At 46.3% G+C, this 18,320-nt stretch overlaps 1 protein-coding gene across 1 annotated transcript in view; it reads right to left on the reverse strand.

Moving 5' to 3' along the window:
• LOC140214432 (neuroendocrine convertase 2-like) overlaps positions 1 to 18,320 on the reverse strand; it is a 247,389-nt gene that overhangs the window by 80,371 nt on the left and 148,698 nt on the right. The window contains exon 3 of the mRNA XM_072285794.1: positions 5,247 to 5,378. Coding sequence (XP_072141895.1) covers positions 5,247 to 5,378 — 132 coding nt within the window. The remainder of the gene's footprint in view (positions 1 to 5,246; positions 5,379 to 18,320) is intronic.

Raw genomic sequence — 18,320 nt, forward strand, 5'->3', positions numbered from 1 at the left:
GCTACAATTTTAGGGGTAGCGAACTCTCTGTAGTATCCGAACTTGCTACGCTTTAGCAGTTAAGCCACAAATATAACATACGGAATAATAATTAACTTAGATAGTTTTGTTGGCAGATGTCTTGTAAGGCAAAAAGGCGATGTACTGCCCCTGAGCCATATGAAAAGGAACACCCAAAAGGACGTAATGTCGAACCGCACATTTTGCTCAGAGAAGTGCTGAATGAAAGCAATTGTTCAGCATAAGTGCTTGTTACATATTAACACGTCAGATGCGTCATCTTAAACAACACAGTACGCAAGTAACACCAACATTTATTAAAGACATTCATTTTTCATTTGTGCTTTCGTTTTTTTAACATCTGACAGAGAAAAACTAAGATTTAAGTGTCCTTCAGTATTTCTTTCTCACGCGAACTTCAAGTTTAAAGTTTAAATACATCATGCGAATAAAGCAATAGCCAGGTGCGTAATAAAATGTTCCTTCTCCTTTGAAAATGAAACAAATATCACAGAGCAGCCTTGTATATGAAGAGTTGACGCCGAGTAACAAGTCCGAACGACACGATATTTAAATTAAAGTGTGAAGCGAGGCATTCAGGTTGGGGTAAAAATAAATAAATAAATAAATAAATAAATAAATAAATAAATAAATAAATACAATGGTCGCAATTGTAGAGAAGAAATCAAAAACGAGAAATGAAAACAAGAACAAATTTCAGCAATTCCATTTACTGCGACAGCGGCAGGATCTCACAGCGAAATCCGCCATATTTTCAAGAACAACTTTTTTTTTCGATGCGCACGTACATCTTCGGCATCGTGACGCCAGCCCTTATTAGCATTCAGCCAAATATGCGCTCAGTCAGTCGATGCAGTGAATGAGGGGAGATGTGCAGAGACTCGGAGGTGGCGCTTTTATCCGTCGACCGCCTCGTCAGAGCTATTTACTTCGCTCTTAACGGAGCTTGTTCGCTGTCATTCACTGCCGTCACTGTGTTCGTCGCCCCTCCCCACCTCCCCCTCCATCATTTGTATGCCACTTACATCTCTTACTCGCGGAAGCAAGTCATACATAGGCCCAAATTCTGAGAATTTCTTTTCCTTGGACCATTTCCTAACCTTACGTGAGGAGCCCTTCATGTCTCCTTACCGCGAAGTATTGACATAGGAAAGAGCCGCACTCTGAAAGCTCCTTTTGCCCGTTCTCACCAAAGAAGCACTTTCGTAAGGTAAGGAACCGTTGCCACGCATACGGATCCGAGGGGACCTGTGGTAAATCACATACGAACGCCTTTAGTCATTAAAAAGAAAAAAATGACATTAATAAAACACATTTTTTTTGCACCCAAGCTAAATGTTCAAAAGAATGAACACTTTATTTTAATTTTGTTTATGTGGAAAACCGCCACAAACAATGCGATAACTTGACGTGGTCACGCGAAGGCAAATGTTCAGGTTAAGGCAAAAGCCGCGCAAATGTCTGCCTTTAGCCGTGTTCCCTAAGACGATCTGTAATATCCTCCTAAATAAATAAGTTCGGCAGGTGTTGCACTCTTGTAACACAAGAAGGCGAAAGACTGCTGCACATTTGGTAATGCATGAAATTAAAGTTATACAATCGGGGTTCGACTTCTTTGCAAGACACATTGGTAATGCGTTAAGCCATGCACTCGGGACTAGACTTCTCGCAAGACATAACGAGCCGCAACGGGAAGCACACGTGAGGCCACCTCCTCACTAAGGCGCAGCTGCGCGTGCTTCGTCCACAGTGGCGCACTCGCGCGGGCGTCCTCGCGAGCTGCAAGAGAGTGCACGCTCCTCCATCGCTCGTCGCCGACAGCCGCCGCCGCTCCGACTGTGACGTCAATGCGCAGAGCGCGTGCGCCCGCTTTTCTGCGCAACAACACCTGGCGTGACAGGAATTACTAAACTTAAAATATGGCAGACATTTAAGACTGCTTACGTGAGGGAATGCAAAAGCATTATACCATTTGTAGTACTCACCTACGGGGCACAAACCTGGAGGCTTACGAAAAGGGTTGTACTTAAATTGAGCACGACGCAACGAGCTATGGAAAGAAGAATGATGGGTGTAACGTTAAGGGATAAGAAAAAAGCAGATTGGGTGAGGGAACAAACGCGAGTTAATGACATCTTAGTTGAAATCAAGAAAAAGAAATGGGCATGGGCAGGACATGTAACGAGGAGGGAAGATAACCGATGGTCATTAAGGGTTACGGACTGGATTCCAAGGGAAGGAAGCGTCGCAGGGGGCGGCAGAAAGTTAGGTGGGCGGATGAGATTAAGGAGTTTGCAGGGACAACATCGCCACAATTAGTACATGACCGGGGTAGATGGAGAAGTATGGGAGAGGCCCTTGCCTTGCAGTGGGCGTAACCAGGCTGATGATGATGATTATTATTATTATTTGAAGGCCTCAAAGGTCATCGACACACTCACTTTATGCACTCGTTACGTGGCGCCGCCTCCTCCACACCGTCACGTGCGCCGCCCAATGATGCACTCACGAACTAGTCAGCGAGATGGCTGCCACGTGACGTGTGCAATCAGGCACGCACTAGGCACAACTGTAGTAAGCCGGAACACTGGAGTAGCCGTGACTTCAGGGAAGCGGGCTCGTCTCACACACCGCAAGCCCCCGGGTTCGATACCCACCCAAACCGAAATGTACCAAATTTTCTTTTCACAGCCACTTATTTACATTGTTTACAGGAACCTCCCTGAGAAGTGTGACCCCAATCTGAGCATTTGTTGAAGTGTTCTTACTCTTTGCGGCGTCGACCATTTTTCGTCCCGGCGCACTTTCGCCAAGGGCAGCGCCAACATAGACACCTAAGGCTTTCGCTTTAATAAATGAGAGCGATAGAAAAAAAAGGCACGAAATCGGCATGCCAGCGTCGGAGCAGCTGGTGTTGTGGACGCTGAGATATTCCGCCATGCTGTGGAACTCGGCCACCTTGGTGTGCTGGGCCAATCGGAAAAGCCGGAGCAGCTGAGTGGGGCAATCAGAGCCAACCACATGGCGAATTCTACAATGTTCAAAAGCTACCATAAACGAACTGCCCTGCTACAATAGCTACCCTGTTTTATGAAACACGCTTCCTTCCTTCACGCCGGGCTCGAGTATCACCGCCAACCAGCATTGGGAGACAGCGCGCCGACGCAAACGAAAATCAGCTGCCTTGCGCTTAGGTGAAGTGCTCTACCCAGGGCTACGTATTGAGGTGAAGCACTCCTACACTGCCAGGAGCAGGCAAAGAACGCATGAAGGTAGCTTAAGAAAGGGTCTGCCTTAGGATAATGAAGCCCAAGAGAGAAAAGAGGCCTTCATAAAGGGTGTCTGAGCAAATAAACTTTCGCGATTGACGTAAGGTTGCCTAAGCACAGTGAAGGCTTCCTTGCTTCAGAATTTGGTTTTTAGTGTGTATCAGTTCGTCACGCCTCAAGTCTGAAGTGCGTCATATGTGCTTCCGAGATAATCGCTCAACTGGCTTTGTATTGATGGTACAGCTAGTGTCTTCGCTTGTTCTCGCCATCTTGTCTGAAGGGTATTGCGTGTCTGGTAAATCGGCGGTGCACAAGGACTGGATGAAAAAAAGTGGACGGAACACTTTCGGGAACTCATTTTGCCAGGATCTTATCATTTGATAAACAACAACCATAGGAACAGGGCTGGCGTCCTGTCTACTTCGTTCATATTGACCTATTGGCATATTGGCATATATCCCCACTTATGCCAAACATATATTTTGTGTATCATATATCTAATGACCAAAAAAAATCAGAGAGACAGAAAAGGCGCGGAAAGGAGCAAGAATCTGCACTGCAATCTTGTACGCAGCAGCTGCAATTGGTGCGGTACGGGATAAGTGGCGCAACAGTAATCTAGACATGAGTAATCAGTAATCTAGACAACAGTAATGTAGAACTCGGCTACGGATTAATTGTGACCGCTACCATAACGTGACCCCAAAGGAATGTAAAGAAACTATTTTATGTTTAACCCCATGCATATGCCACCGCCGCAAGGGCTGGTTTAATTCTGAGGTTTTACGCGCCAGAACCACGATATGGGCTATCGCTTTTATATCGCTTCTGAGATTTGAGATAAATATTAGGTTGTCTTTACAGAGTGTAATAGCCACGTTATTCTTGAGTGCTGAAATCGTATCGAAGTCTTGTTTAGATAACATTCCCTCTGAGACGAACTTAATTGATTACAAACGTTTTAGCGACTCCATTACAGCGTCGTCCGTTTTACTTTTTCTTTTCTTCTCAACCTGAAACAACCAGAAAGCCTATTTCTTAGGACGCGTTTGGGTGTTTAGGCAACCAAGAGTACAATTAGCGATATTGGTTTATGCCGTCAACACGAACTTGCCAGGAAAGTTCTTGTAGAGACTCCTGCGAAAAAGTGGGAAACTAAACAAAACTGAAATTGTTAAGTCAGTCTGCAAAGCACACTCAGAAATTTGAACCTTCATATTTGAGCGCGTCTTCTCGCGGTCAGCTTTCTCCATTTCTTTGTTCTTGAAAGTAGCTCTGCAACGCTGCTTCCATTCGCACCTGTAAAGCGTGCTTTTTTGCAATATTACCATTTATGCGGAAAAGACGCAGAGACTGTGCAAGAAGTGGGGAAATTTGAAAGTCAACGAACGCCCGAAAAGAAAATGCCTGCCATAATAATACTACCGTAAGAGCGGCTTCAGTCTTAATACATAAATTCGCGTGTAATGTCCAGTTTTCACATACAAAGATAGCCCGGCTCATTTAATGAAACCTTTTTTTTTGTTTGAAATAACAAAACAGAATTATCTGTTCAGGTTGAGGAAATGCGAGAGGAAGGTGAGAGGAAGAGCGGGATTGAACAAAAGGCAGGTACAAATTATTGAAATAAGCTACAGCATTGCTCATTGAAAATAAAGTGTGATGGAAGTCGGATGAAATGAATGTTGCTTGCTGCAGGTGGACTTAGCCTTGGAAAAGTTGCCAGTTGTTCCGCCTGAGCGCTACTTAACGAATGCTGTATATGGGGTCTCGCCACATTTTATTTGGTAACACAGCATCTGGTCAGACAAGGCACTACTATTATCAATGCACGGTTTTTATCTATTGGTGCACGCGTTTTCGTGTGCGTTCTGAACTACGATTACCGGACAGACCAACGTAAGAAATAAAAGAAAAAACAACTGATAAGTTGAGAACGAGGAGTCTGCCGCTTACCAAGTACCACTGGTACGGGAAGTAAGGGTCCGTGGGCTCTCGTTGAAGCCTCAGGTTTTCAGGCCCCAGCTTGAGCTCCGTGTAGCCGCGTTTAACCCGCTTGAAGCCCGTCTGCTGGATGGCTGTCTCCACCTGAGATGGCGCAAACAGAAACAGAGATGGAGTTTGGGTTAATAAGACCAGGTTTCCTGGACTCTTAAGCAAGACGATTTTTTTGGGGCGCCCAGGATTCCTACGGATGCAGTAAATTAAGAAGAAACGCAGAAGGGAAATGAGAGTTTCGGGTTACTTCTGCTGCTTGTTGCTTTTCCTATATACACAGAAGATGACAGGTTATAGATTTGTAAGATTCAACTTCATGGCAAAAAACATATTTCCGAAGAGCTCTCATTGTAGGTGTGGGCACAAATTCCTACTTAGCATGACAGGGTTGCATCTTGTTCGAACTTCGAGCTTCGATGTCGAAACCGGCGACCAGCCGGCTAAGGAGGGAATGGATACTGGGATGGATACTGGGATGTTTTTTTTTATATTTACAGCCCGATGGCACTAGATCATACAAATAAATGGTTCTAGTGATTCGGGAGGGTGAAATTGCCTTCTCTTCGCAGGAGATATGCTGTGTCATCGAAAAAAAAATACGCAGCACTTTATCTACGACTGATCTTGCCGCAGCTTTTTGAAGCCGTCTTTTCATTTATTAATTGAAGAGAAATGAGTAGGTAGAATTGTTTAGGGCCTTTATTGTATCATGGAGAAGTTTGCTTGTCGACATGCTTAAATGTAAGTCTTCAGCGGTAGGATCGCAGATCAAATGACACGCAAAGTGCACGTCACATACACACAACGTACAGACAACACGCCGCAACATGCAACGTACAAGCTCATTAAAGTGTACCATTAAGACCAGTGCCTCCAAGGAATGTCAAAACAGCGTTCGTTGCGTGGGAGCCACATTCAGGGCTAGTCCACGGACCGAGCACACGCAGTAGCTCAAGACACGATAGTCTTTCACGTATATTCAGAGCCGAAAATAGGGTGGGGAATTCTTTCTAGTGCGAATAAGCTGCAAGAGCACATAAAATAGATTATGTATTCCGTTACGCAAGGCATCGTGGCACTCTCATTCGTTTAAGTAGGAAGCATTCCGATTACCTGGTGTCATCTAATACGGAGTGAAATATCGCAACTTTGCACGGCGGATCACGTTTGATGCACGGTAATCTGCACCGACGTGCTGCTGAACCTGGTGAACTTTTCAAACGGGCGTTTCGGCTCTGACGTCATCGTTCCCGCCTAGCACACATGACCGACGAGCGAGTACGCGGAGCATTGCATCGATGCAATGCTGTCAGAATTGAAGCGGCGCTCTTACGAAAGCCCTCGGCGGGCAGGTGAATGATTAGAGGGGGTGCCAGCGCAATGTTACCGCTCATAATTGAGGGTAATGCGTTCGTGACGTCAAGAGTAGACGCTCCAATGACGGAGGCTGCTGCTTGAGGATTGTATTTCTCGCTCGACAGGTGGCCGACAGTGCGCGCTGAAGAAAGTGCGCACATGTACATACATACATACATACATACACACACATATATACATATATATATATATATATATATATATATCCGTGTGCCGAGACATTGGAGAAGCGAATGTCATCGTAATAGTTCGAAGCTTTCTATTACCGCGTTTATCACAGTGCGGCTGCGGGTATGAAGACGCGAGGTAATTAACCTCTAAGTGGGAATGCATGCAGATGTGCCTACATACAAAAATATCGGCGCAAAAACCGCCCATCCCCCTCCCCCTCGCTCCCACTTCAGCGAATTCATCAGGGTTCTGTTCATCAGCCCTCGGCAAGGCTTTATCTCTCGACCCATCCTTCAGCCAGAGGTCAAAAACACGGTATTACGCAATGCTTCAGAAAAAAATAAAAATTAAATAAAAAACAAAAACACATCAACGAATGAGCAAAAGTGCTTTGCTCACATTATCACGGCGAGTTAAATTAAACGAACGCGCGTAGTGGTAATGTCCTGACATAAGTTCGGACTTTATTCGGAGGGTGTGCGCGCAAGAGTTGTTCGAAAGATCCGTGTTTAAACAGCTCGTAAAGAACTTGCCCAGACAAACTTCAGGCACGCGAGTGAAGGAAGCTAATTTACAGTACATTAGAGCGCGCTGCGTGCTCTGATGAAAACCGCCCCTCCCCTTCTCAATCCGGAGTGGAAACGGGCGCGCCCGACGCTAGCCGACAAATTAAATTTCCCCATTCTTTCGCGAGTTGTCTTCGGAGAACTAGGTTCGCGAGAGGAAGAAATAAGTTAGAAAATTAAGGAAAAAAGAAGAAAAGAAGGAGCCACCAGCACAAGATCCGGAAAGATTTTCTTGTTTCTCGAGTCCGAGTGAGGGCTGCACCCTCCCCCATGAGTGTGCACGTGGCAGCTTCGAATTATTCCGTGCAGAAGCTCGAAAGGTGAAGCCGCAGTCGACGGCTGAAAAGATCGCGTCTGTGTCGCGGTTTTCACGTAAATACCTTTCGTTCAAGGCGTTGATTCGGGCTAGCTTGTGTGCCATACTTGGAACCTCAATAGCACTAAAAAGATAGGGACAGACATAGAAAAGGACAACACACGGCGCTGTGTGTTGTCGGTCCTATGTCTTTTTCCTTTTCTTTTCTTAGCGCTATGGATGTTCCCAGCGCATTTTGCTGTCGACTTTCTGGCACTTGCTAGCGAACCCACGAATAACGCGAACGCGCGTTTGGTATAATAACCAAGAAGATGCGATATGGTAGCCGATGTATTCATGTAGCCCTTAAGTCGTGAAGCGAGATAGAGAGAAGTGGCATTCTCGCCAGCAAACGAGTAGCCAGTGCGAGATCGATAAGTGCACAGCCATCTACTGTTCCTTTCGGAACGGGACAGTCTCCGGAATAAATAAATAAATAAATAAATAAATAAATAAATAAATAAATAAATAAATAAATAAATAAATAAATAGGTTAACGGTTGGTGAGTATGAAGCTCCATGGCTTCGGCACGATACGCAAGGGAAGAGAAGGCGATACGCACGAAAGGTCTTGTTTACTAACGTTTCGGCTAGCCGCCCCCCCAGCCGAAATGTCTATATATATATATATATATATATATATATATATAATCGGCGTTAAAATGCGCGCCGAAATACATTAGCATCCCATTTAGCATATAAAGGTGTTGCTTCTCGTTGTTCTGTGTCCGCTGTCCCGCTTCGCGCTGCACCACACAGCTCCGTTTAGCAAGTTACCAGACGTGTCCCATCTTCCATTCTGTTGCACGGTGAACGTTTTCAGCGCTGTATTTAAACATTATGGAAAACCACCAACTCGCCCAATCTGCCGTTCTTCTTCAGAAGCGGGCGTCAAGAAGGTCGGGACGACGTTAACTGGAACGCCAATCCAGCTTTAAGCAGATTTTGCAGACGCGCATCTGGAAAACGGCACTATAGGCCTGATGGTTTACAATAAATATACATGACTGTATTACTGCTCAACTTCAAATTCGAGCTGGGAATGTGTCGTAAGGCGAATATAAAATAGGTAACTAGTGACTCCTTTTAAGTGGCCACCTAGACATAGCGACTTGTCGCGCAAGTAATGATCACTTCTTCATGTAATTCACATAAACAAACAGATTCGCGCCGTCTTATTTATGCAGGTAATCAAATGCTCAAGAAAAAGAGGACCTTGGAGATACTCGCTACAGCGCAAGCGCACCGTAAAAACAAATCTGGTGGTTTACGGGCCAAAAACCACGGTATGCTTATGATATCATGAGAAGCCAACAAAGATACCAAGGAAAACACAGGGGAAATTACTTGTACTTACTAATTGAATTAAAGAAATGTTAAATTAATGGCAATGAAAGTGGATGAAAAAACAACTTGCCAGAGGTGGGGAACGATCCCACATCTTTGCATTACGCGTGCGATGCTCTGCGTGCGATGCTCTGCACGCGTAATGCGTCTTCGCATTACGCGTGCAAGGTTTCTCCTGCTTACGAGCTACGCCGTGCACCGAGGGAATGCGAGATAATTATGGCAAACTGGGGTTCTTTGACGTGCGCCCAACGCACGGTAGACGGCTGTTGTGGCATTTCGCCCCCGTCGGAAATGCGTCCGCTGCCGCTGCGATTTGATTTCGCGCCCTCGGGCTTAGCAACGCAATACCAAAGCGACTACGCCACCACGGCCGGTGCGAGTGCACTACGCCCATATACATTTACACCTACATGATGCTAACATTTCGAACTGTCCTTAATATGTCAGCGCGATATGAAGTTTGAGCACTGTCATGATGCCGTTACGCTTTAGGGAGTATAAACCCTATGTGTCCTGCACTCTACAGAACTACTGCAAGTTGGGCAAGTCGGAACAGATTCATTATAAGTGATGCGCGAAAAAGCAAGGGAGGACACAAGCTTCACAAGGACACAATCCTTGTCGTTCTTTGCTTGTGTCCTAGTTGCTTTTGCGTATCATTTATTAAGTCTTACGCTGCCTTACAAAATGATGTTAGCGGTGAGTCTCCTTCTGGCTAGTATCATGTGTCCTTTTTATTTGCGACAAACTAGGCCAAAAGACAAGCAGAACAAGCACAACACCAGCTGATAAAGCTTTCGCTCTACCTTTCGCTATACCTTTCCTATGTAAGTGTGTATTCTATATATATATATATATATATATATATATATATATATATATATATATATATATATATATATATATACTTTTTTTGGGTGGCCATTGTTGCGTGGGGCAGAGGTGTAGGGGCATAAGCAATTAGGTTGAGGGAACCCGCTCTCAATGCCAACACGGTCATAAGTCGCCCGGCCAATGATTGTACGAGTTGTGCTTGCAGTCATTTGACAAGACAAAAATCTTGTTTCAGCACAGGAAAAAGGGTGCCCAAGAACTTACGGAAGTTTGCCATATCTTCAAGAAGTGGTATAACTGTGTTAGGTGCTCGTCCGTGGCTTCGTCCACCTAGGAGATGGATCCTTTTGGAAAGAGGATCGTGCTGCTATCCACTCTCCCTCCGTCATTCAGTGTCTGGGTCTTTTGAACATGCGTGAGGACTGTTCAGAGCTACAGATCTGTGTTGTTTCGATAAAACCTTACAGCTACGACTAGCGCTGTTGTCCGTATCCTTGCCATGCGTGTTCTGTTTGGCACCCATTAAAGCATGATGCTTGGCCTCAACGTTTGTCGATGCCTACCCGCTGATTAGCTGAAGGCACACTTTGTCTGTAAGACGCTGCACGGATTTCTTGCGACACAGTGCACATCGAGATGGAAGGCTGGTAGAGAGAACGGCGTAGAAGAAGAAGGAATGAAAGCAGAACTGGAGACAGGCTCTGAGCTAAGGAACACAGTCAGTTTCAGTTTCAGTTTCAGTTTATTATTCGTTCATAACAATTTGTTACAAAATATGGTATACAGACAAGGGTCCCAAAGTCAGAGACTGCACCGGTACCCTTGGATCAGAAGTTATACAAAAAAAATTAAGCGGAATACAGAGCAGAGAAACAAATAATGAAATAAGCAAAATATAACCAAGAAACTGAGTGACGAACTCATAAAAAACAAAAGGAAAAGGAAAGATGCACAATCAATGGTAATTCCACAGCTTCTAAATAGCAAATTAACATTGTATAAAATTAATCAGACAGCAAATAATTCTTCAGTTCATATTTGAAAGAGTACAAGGTAGTTGACAACTTAATGGAATATGGAAGACTGTTCCAAAGTTTAAGCGCGCAAAAAGAGGAAGCCATCTTTCCGTAATTAGTATGACATAAAGGCAACAAGAAATTTCCTTGTGCTGCAAACCTTGTGTTATTGGGATTAAAAAGGAGATCAGAACTAACAAAGTTGTAAGAAAGTTGTTGAGTTAGTAATTTGAAAAATAATATCGCTAAATGATAGTTAAACAAATCAGTAACTTGAAGAATGCGGTTTGTACGTAGTTGTGAAGAGGCGTTAGAGAAAAGATGGCTTCGTGTTATAATGCGGATAGCCTGATTTTGAATGTGCTGAATAGAGGAAAGATGACAATGATAAGTATTACCCCAAGAAGTGATACCATAAATGATATGACTATGAATTAAAGCGAAGTATAACGATAATAATGCTTCTTTGGGAAAAAATGCACGTGATTTGAGTAGTGCTCTAATGCCAAATGCTGTTTTATGTTTGATGTGTGCAATGTGGTTAGTAAACTTAAGGTGGGGATCTAATTTGATGCCGAGGAAAGAAACACAAGTGGAGGCAGGAATGTCATGCCCATTCAGAGTTATGGTCGGAGAGCAAGGTAAATGTCTCTGTGGAGACTTAAATAACATGAATTGCGTTTTCGTAGGGTTTATAACTAGAAAATTGGCATTACACCATTCAGTAATTTTCGAAAGATCACTGTTTAGTTTCAAAGTTAGCGAAAGTAATGATTTATCAGAGAGGGCAACAGTCGTGTCGTCGGCGTATAATATAGGTAGGGTATAATTAAGGCAGTCAGGTAAATCATTTATATAAATGGAAAATAATAGTGGACCTAAAATCGAGCCCTGAGGCACTCCTTGGTTAATAATTTTGCTTTCAGCGAAAGCCCCGCCTGCGTACACTGTTAATTCACGAATTCAGCTGTCTCCTAATGAGCGTTGGCGTCCTGACATTTCTTTTCTTCGTGTTCTCCGCGTAGTGAGCGTGTGTCAGATCCCCGGAGTCACCCAAAGTCGGGGCGCAATAGTCGAGAGACGCGTCCTGCTTCTAATGACTGAGGCCCAGTTAGGAGGCAGTCTCGGATGCGTTTCCCAATTTGGAAGCGAAGCAGCTTACGACCAAGAAGAGAGGATTACCGGAAGCGTCGAGTTGCAACCGTAGCAGAGACAACAGTAAAAAGACAGACGAATTTCCTGAAGATTGAGTTGAAATCAGTAGGAGCTACACGTAAGACCAGTGTAATACGGATCGAAGCCAAATATATCCACGACAGAGCCCTTTCATTAATTGCGAAACTAGCTTTCCCGCAATGCATCTCACCAAGCTAACAGCAGCGTACGCATTTGTTTCTTGCGATAGCAAGTTACAACATGGTATTTGTAATGTTTGTTTGAAATGTTGCAATGTTTCAGGAAGAATTTTGTTTGAAGCTTCATGTGTATCATGTGCACCACCAAGATGTCTAATCCCACAAAATTTTACTCGAGATAGCAAGATGAAGCTTGCACTGGTTCATGCCATCTTGTCTGAAACGCCTTGCCATGTCTACCAAACCACTTGCCATGTCTACAATCTTTACACCCCCTCCGAAAAAAAAAGAACTGGTAAAAGATTTCAAGGTGCACACAAAAATCTGACTCCAGCCGTCATTCGCCGAGTGCATGCTAGGTGGCGCCACGACACCGCGCCTCAACCAACAGAGAGGCGCGTATTATCTTCACCTTGCCACCGCAAGTTCACCAACATGAACTTGAAGCGGCGATTCACTGACTGATTGATCGTCGATTCGAAGTGTTGGCAACAAACACATGCGTCACCGGCTTCTCCACAAACATAATTTGTTAAATAAATGAAGGATGATCAATGGGGAAGTGAAACAGTTCAGCTGTTTAGTAGTTTGAAAGTAATCGCGATGCCGTCTACTATATAGCGGGGCTGTCTAATTACAATGAAAAAATATAAATAAATAAAAATAAATCGTAAATAGATAACATATGCCACATATGCCACTGAGATAACATATATCTCACAGATTCAACCCAAACGCGTATGTCAGCGGCACCTTGCCACAGAGGGACCCGAACTTGCTTCCGCAAATCCAATGGGGCTCTTGCATTGCCCAGGGGGCGCTGCGAAAATGGTGCTAAAAAGCGCCCTCTGTCCTGAACTGGGTAGTACCAAGCCCGGTCGTCTGCTTCGGAAAGCACGTTTACAATATGGACCAGCCACTTTCGGTTATGTTATACCACGGCTTGCAGCGAATATCGGGCGCCGAAGATTTTTTCAGGGATGGCACGCTGCGTAAAGGCAAGAAATTATGCAACGCCAAATACGTGTACGGCGTTCAAGAAATAAGCGGCGAAGTTTTAGCGCGGTTTCAATCGCAAGTGGAGGCGAGTCGCGTACGAAGTTGAACTTCAGGTAACGTTTGCACGCCGCTGGATTCAGGCGCACAAAGGCGAGGAAATGCTTGCTATAAATGAATTCACAGCAGCGATAAGTAGACATCATGTGTACGGAACTGCTCGAGCGCACGATCGTACGCGCCGCGACGGCAGCGGTCTTTCGACATGCCGCGAAACGGCGGGCCTCCTGCTATCTTTGTTGACTGCCTGCCGCTAGACAAGTAGTTATGCCTCCCCTGTAGTAGCGGCCATCTGTCCCTTTAGTATGGTAAATAACTGATGCAATGCATATGAGCTCGCAGTAACGTACGTGCGAATCGCGCTGCAGCGCGAGCTCGTGCGCTGCTCGCTTGATGTAGCTTTTAATGACAGCGCTCGAACATCGATGTGCTGCAATCAATACTACCTTGCTGCACTGCCTCAACGTGCTGGCTTGAGGTCAAGGATGAGCACATTTAACTCTCCAACCTGCACGTGCTGCTCGTTGTGGCGTAGTGAATCGTCACCGAATCTGGTCACTTGACCACTTTGAACCGGTCGAATTGTTAGTTGTCACTGTGGCCGGGTCTCGAATCATGAATCACCGGCCATGCCTGGTGCTATGTCGGTCCGCCGTCGGGATTGTAGGTGCAAAAGACCGAACTTTAGAACGCAGATAATCAAGCAAGCTTCAAGACAGGCGAAGCAGTCGGCATGGCGCGAGGTTTCGCTTACCCAGCGCGACGAACTGCAGCTATTCAGCGCGCCCGACGCTTCGCTTCGTGAGGCCTTGAAGGAAAACGGTGGAGTCTGATGCTGGGATTCAGGCCTTCTTGTTCATGGCAGCCCACGACGCAACGACGGTGGCGCTTTTTCGAGGCTGAGCTAGGTCTCTCCGGATCGGCGTCGCCGATTCCTTCTGCTTCCAGCATTACGTTCCACGGAGAGTTCGTTTTCTTGGCTGCGGCTAGCTCGCAGCGTGGTCGGCGTGGTCTGTGAGAAGTGACGAGCCTTTTCGCACTCGCAACAGGGCAGAAGAAAGTGCGAATCGACGCAAAACTCGGGCTAGAAACGTGCTTCGCCACAGCCAGGACTGGATACTACCCAAGCTGGTACTACCCAGATAACGTTTCGCGCGCCGCCATCAGGCGCCGCTACTATACCTCAAACTTCAACGCAAGACGCCCATAAAGAGTTGCGCATAGCCTAGCTGGATCTTCATGATGGTTGCGAAATCGTGCTGCATAGTTGTAACAAGACACCTGATGTGATCGTGCTTCTTTACGTACATACCGTAACTTCGCAACCACGATCGCAAATACCTTCAGCCGCTCTCTTATGCGAGTACCATGTAGCTTTTTTCTTTCTTTTCTTTTTTGCTTAGTTACCGCACCATTTTTACGATGCGTGTGCTTCTTGCGAGAATACGTAGGCGTTGCTTTCGCGGTGGAACAACCGTGCAGCACCCGAGGGCTAGCGTGTGCAGTTCGAAGCTCGCCTCGGCGGCGTAAGTGGCTGTGGTGTGGCGCTGCTAAGCCCGAAGGCGCGGGATGGAATCCCGGCCGCGGCGCCCGCGTTTCGATGGGGGCGAAATGCGAAAACGCCCGTGTACCGTGCATCGGGTGCACGTTAAAGAACCCCAGGTGGTCGAAATTAATCGGGAAGGCCCCGCTACGGTGCGCCTCATCAGGATATCGTGGTTTTGGCACGTAAAACCCCATTCTTATTTAGTTTCATTTGAATATGGACTTGTGTCGCGATTATAGTTGAGAGAACTTGTTAAGCTCGTTTACACTAGCGGGAAAAACGCGCCGACATATTGCAGGCCCTTGAAAGCGTGCCGCAAGAACAGCCGAGCGGCAACCTTTTCCTGCCACTGAGTTAATGGGCCTTGGAGCAATTTCTTTCGCGGCATACCGCTCATTGCCGATCGGCGAGACCAGTGAGGAGCGGCCGATTTATTCGCGTGGACAGACGCCACAAGAAAGTATGCGCCCATCTCTTAGCGTCACTGATGCTATCCGCAGGGATTCCAGCTAATGGCGAATCGCTCGCTTGCCGCAGCGACAAAGACTCTCGCAAGTGTGGCCGTGCCACTGCTGGCGCGTTGTGCCGCCAGCGGCATGCCGCTTGCGTGTTTTTTTTTTTCTCTCGCTAGTGTGAACGTACCATCACGCGTCGAAACGCACTCTTGAATCGCAGAAAAAGAATTGAGTACGTGCGCCCGTGCTAACTCGGTTACGCCATAGTCAACTGCCGCGCGGCTGGCTGAAGCTATGGGGAAGACGAGTGTGTGCTCTGACGTCAACTATATGATGGCGCACATTTTAATGAAGCCCTTTATTATGTTTTCTTTGAAATCTCGAAGGCAGACTTCCTGCGAAACTGTTTCGGCGTTATCGAATAAAAAGAATTGGAGGACGCTTAAAGCTTTCCCTTTAACAGTGGAACGAGACGGAATTCAAAGATCCCTGACTGCTTCTCAGGTTTCCCGGCAACTGCAGCTATGTAACCGTAGTGTTTTCGGGAAACACTGCCGGTGAGCAGTCGAGCTTCCTGGTATAGAAACGCGGCCTCTTGCCTGGGCCGCGGATTCGCGGACGCGAGCGTCATCTGGTTGGCGTTGCAAGGAACCGAGCGCAGCGCGCCACTGTATGCATGGTAGAAACGCCGGAAAAGGGCTTCATGTCTGCGTTGCCGCGTAACAGAATTACGTTTTCTGGTTAATTCAAATTACAATACGACGATATCATGTCGTAGGTTGTGTTCAGGTTATACTTTACGATTTTTCTGACGCATCTTAGTTTGACGAGTTAAATTAGTTCACTAACGCCTCTGCGCCATCGCGGAGGGCCTGCGTGGTTGTGGTTTGGTATCATGTTTCGCTAACCGACGTCCGACGCGAGACGCCGAGACCGGATTTTACGCGACACCGTATTTTTTTAACGATACCGCGTTAAAAAAATTTCGTCAGGACGAGGCCGGTCGAGCGGAAGGAAACAGGGCAAAATAACATGAAAACTCTTTCGGAAGCGTGGCCCGGGTCTTCTGCTTCCGTTAACGTCGGTGACGTAAGTGCAGATGGCGCGGTATATTTATGCTAGTACGAAATGAGAGTCGCTGTTTTAAACGTGCTGCAAAAAAATAAACGGGGGGGGGGGGGGGGAGGGAGTGTCGGGAACAAGTCGAAACCAGAGTTTCCACGGCGGTAACGTTATTCATCGTTTGCGAATGCTTTCCACGCACGGTTCACGACGTTCATAACGCTTAATAAGATTAAGCGTATACACCGGCAGCAGGGAGACGAAAATAAGGGCCACTGCTTCGTGGTAAATTTCCACGCCTCCTTGTTGCGTGACAGTTCTCCCGAACCTCACATTTGGAGCCCCTCTACTTCCCGTGAACCTTCTCCCCCAGCGTACACGTACCACAACTCTCTCCGTTCAGCCTTCGCCATTACGCGAAATGACTCTCTACTGTGGACGCATGTTTAAAACTTATTTTTAGAACGTTGGAGCGTCCCTGGAAAACATCGTACTCTTGCTTGCTTTGGATAAAAGAGAAGTAGTTCTCCCATCGCCTAAACCGTGATACGTGCTTCGAGTACAAGCGTTTCAAAATGGGCTGCTCATATTGTAATGCGGCCAGCGTTTGTAACCGATATTTACTTCCAGCGAAAGCGTACAGTTGGACGTCTTTTCTTTAGCACACAAAGTTCTCCAGCGTTTTTTATTTTAAACCCACGCACTTTATTCTTCCCGGAAGTATTTTAATCATGGCTGTGAAATCGGCAAACGCGAGAGGAGAGCAATGAGGATGAAAAGCAGTGCTTTTTCAACAAAAAGAATAACAACACGTGCGGTAAAGGTCAATGGAAAAAAAAACAGGACGGACGAAGCGCCATTTATTCTGGGTCACTGATGCCCTCTGCTAATGCTGCCTTCCTTCTACTGCCAGTCGTGTAAATGGATGCCGCCCATTAAGACAAGAAACTGCGTCAGAACCGTGCAAATGGCGCATATTACAAATGACCACGCATCGTTATGAATCAAGCAAAGCAGCTCTTGGAATAATTACCTTGCGACTGGAGCTCCAATGCCACGACGATCAGTCATGCCGCTTTTTTTGTTGCTTGATTCGCGTAAAAGTTGCAGAATACACAACTGATCGAAGAAGCGCGAAAATGTACCCCGACCAGGATAACAGAAAATTTAATGTTTCGGCTCCCCATACGGAAGGCTCCCGCTGGGGAGCCCGCGTGGGGAGCCGAAAGATCAATGTCTTCAGTTATCTTGGTCGGTGTACATTTTCGCGCTTCTTCGATATGTATTTTCCCTGCCAGACGGGCTGCCATCAAACCTTGAATTTAATGTCAATACACAACTAAGTAAATCCCTGCCCATATTCTGTTGATAGTTTATCGATTTCTGCTGGCCTTAATTATATTCTTCTAGAGAAAGTATTAAATATTAGGAAGCTTTTGTACCGGATGTTTTCAACTGCACACCTTTACCTTCCTGTTTTGCCGATACTCTCGATGTGCGACAGGGGTTACTAAGTCACATAAATATAGCTTTTATTGCGATAGCAATCATATGGACACTCCAGGCGCATTTCTACCATGGGCATCGCCTTGAGGTTCCGTATAAAGTGCAAGGGCGATAAAATCGGCTACGCGCCCCGTATGCTGCATGTGCGAGTGAAAGTTTGCGAGGGTAAGCCGGCGATCGCGGCTCAACTCGAGCACCCAAGGGAGGAAAGCGGGGAGGAAGCGCGCCGTTTTCCGTCGCGCGCATGGCTCCGCGGGGAGGAGGGTGAGGGGGGGGGCGTTCTACTCCGGGCCCGGGCGGCAGTGTCCGCCCGGACCGCTGTATCTTGAAAGCCATCTGAGACGGGGACAAAGTCCGCCATGCGCTGTGTTTTCGCGGTTTAG

This window comes from Dermacentor andersoni, unplaced genomic scaffold (genome assembly GCF_023375885.2).
Source record: "Dermacentor andersoni unplaced genomic scaffold, qqDerAnde1_hic_scaffold ctg00000044.1, whole genome shotgun sequence".
NCBI lineage: Eukaryota > Metazoa > Arthropoda > Arachnida > Ixodida > Ixodidae > Dermacentor > Dermacentor andersoni.